At 48.2% G+C, this 1,879-nt stretch overlaps 1 protein-coding gene across 1 annotated transcript; it reads right to left on the bottom strand.

Moving 5' to 3' along the window:
• Window positions 1–58: 58 nt before the first annotated feature.
• GNI_035640 (dynamitin) lies at window positions 59–1,161 on the bottom strand (the record flags this gene model as incomplete). Its single annotated transcript, XM_011130981.1, has 2 exons — window positions 59–583; window positions 706–1,161. 2 exons carry the CDS (start codon window positions 1,159–1,161, stop codon window positions 59–61), a joined length of 981 nt encoding a protein of 326 aa, XP_011129283.1.
• Window positions 1,162–1,879: the final 718 nt, after the last annotated feature.

Raw genomic sequence — 1,879 nt, 5'->3', positions numbered from 1 at the left:
TTACGAGATAGACGTTTGTCCACAGAAGACATTTCCATAGCTAGCAGACTAACGTGTTTCACTTTATCCAAAATCTACCATGAGCAGCTCTCCGGATGAAACGGAAGGGTCTTACTTTAGGTAACGAATGACTGAGGGTGAGCCATCGATTCATGTTTGTGTATAGTGTATTAATCCGTCGGTCATGTTCGCCAGTTCCAGCAATCACTGAAGACAGCCTTTTGTACTCGTCATTGAGATTTACTGCTTTTTCCTTTAATGCTTCAATTCGCTGGGGCTCAAGGAGAACCAGCTGATGGGTCAACTGGCACAGGGCACTGGGCATATCGGTAAACGAATACTTCAGTCGGTTGGCTGTATTGATACCAACAATTCGTTCTAACTCAGACAGTCGTTCATTAACGTCGGCCAACTCCACATACAGCTTGGTGCTGCTTGGAGACGTAAAAATCTGAACGTCTTTTAGCTGATCCTCTGATGCCACTGCCGGTGCGTTGGCCAGCACCGAAATTGCCGTATCCTTGATCGATCGCGGATCATTCAAAAAAGCCTGGAACTTCTCATCTGACTCTATCTGTTCTATCTGCAACAAGAAATCGCAAGCATAATGACATAATGACGTGCAACATGACTTGAGTAACATGACTTGAGTGACGTGCAACATGACTCATGACTTGAGTAACATGACAAGAGAGCATCACTTACTTGATCCCGTGCAAATGCTATAGTTTGATTCATATCCTGTTGGTCCACCAGAGTGGCCAGCTCCTCTACGGCTTTACCGCTAAGTTCCTTGATCTGTTCCGGGGAAAGAGTGGCCTTCTGATTGTTAATGACCAGTTTGAGCAAGTTGTCTTTCCCCTCAACAAGCTCGTTGAACTCGTGCTGAATCAGATCAAGCTGTTCCCTGATGCTCTGTAATTGTTCAGGAGCTGTTTGCAATCGTTCCGGGATGTTACCCAGCACTTCTCTTGTGGTTCGTTGCGCCTTGATCTTCTGAAAAAGTATATCCAGCTCTGTCAACACATTCTGCTCGCTTCCACCCTGTATCCCCGGTTGACTTGCGCTTTGAATCTCACCAGTACCCCTGGCCTCATACACAACCTCTGATAACCTCCGATCCAACCCATACTGGGTATTTTCGCGGCTTAGACTCTCCATTAATTTTTGATTGGTTAAGCTTTCGCAGTCCAGGCAATCAGGATATGCCAAAAGCAACAACATGAGGGGTCTCCATTTGTAGGCTACCCACCCACAACTACCCCCTATCTACGGCACCATTCAAACCCCTACTTACAGCACTATTCATACCTCCACTTACAACTCCATCTACACTCTCTCACAGCCGTTGTGCAGCCGCACGGCGGTGTGCAGTCACACAGTTGTGTGCAGTCACACGGTTGTGTGGAGTCACATAGCCCCCTCGACAATGCAGCTTGGTAGGTTTAGTTGTTGTCGGTCGAATGCCAGTGCGGGTGCGGAGGCAATCAAGCCAAGTCGCAGCCATTCGTCGACCACTACCCAATCTACAACGGATGAAGGCGAAGATCCGCTATGTAATTCCACGGAGGAGACCGTTGACAAGCGCGACCTTGTAATGTCTTCTCCGCCAACGGATAACTACCAGTATGAAGCGGTCTTGGCCGAGCTCACACTATTGGCTGAGACCTACCGGAAACTACCGCCACTTCTACTCGAACAAAAATCGTTCTATTCCGGAAAGAACACTCTTGTCCTTGACCTGGATGAGACCCTGGTCCATTCCAGCTTCTTTCCCATACCCAACACGAGCTTCGTTATCAACGTAGCCCTTGTCGACGCAACATATGACATCTACGTTGCTAAACGACCAGGTAACTATCCCCTCCCCGCTCCCCCC

This window comes from Gregarina niphandrodes (genome assembly GCF_000223845.1).
Source record: "Gregarina niphandrodes unplaced genomic scaffold scaffold00004, whole genome shotgun sequence".
Taxonomy (NCBI): domain Eukaryota; phylum Apicomplexa; class Conoidasida; order Eugregarinorida; family Gregarinidae; genus Gregarina; species Gregarina niphandrodes.
The sequence above is the reverse complement of the archived record's forward strand: the minus strand, read 5'-3'. Positions and strand labels throughout refer to the sequence as shown.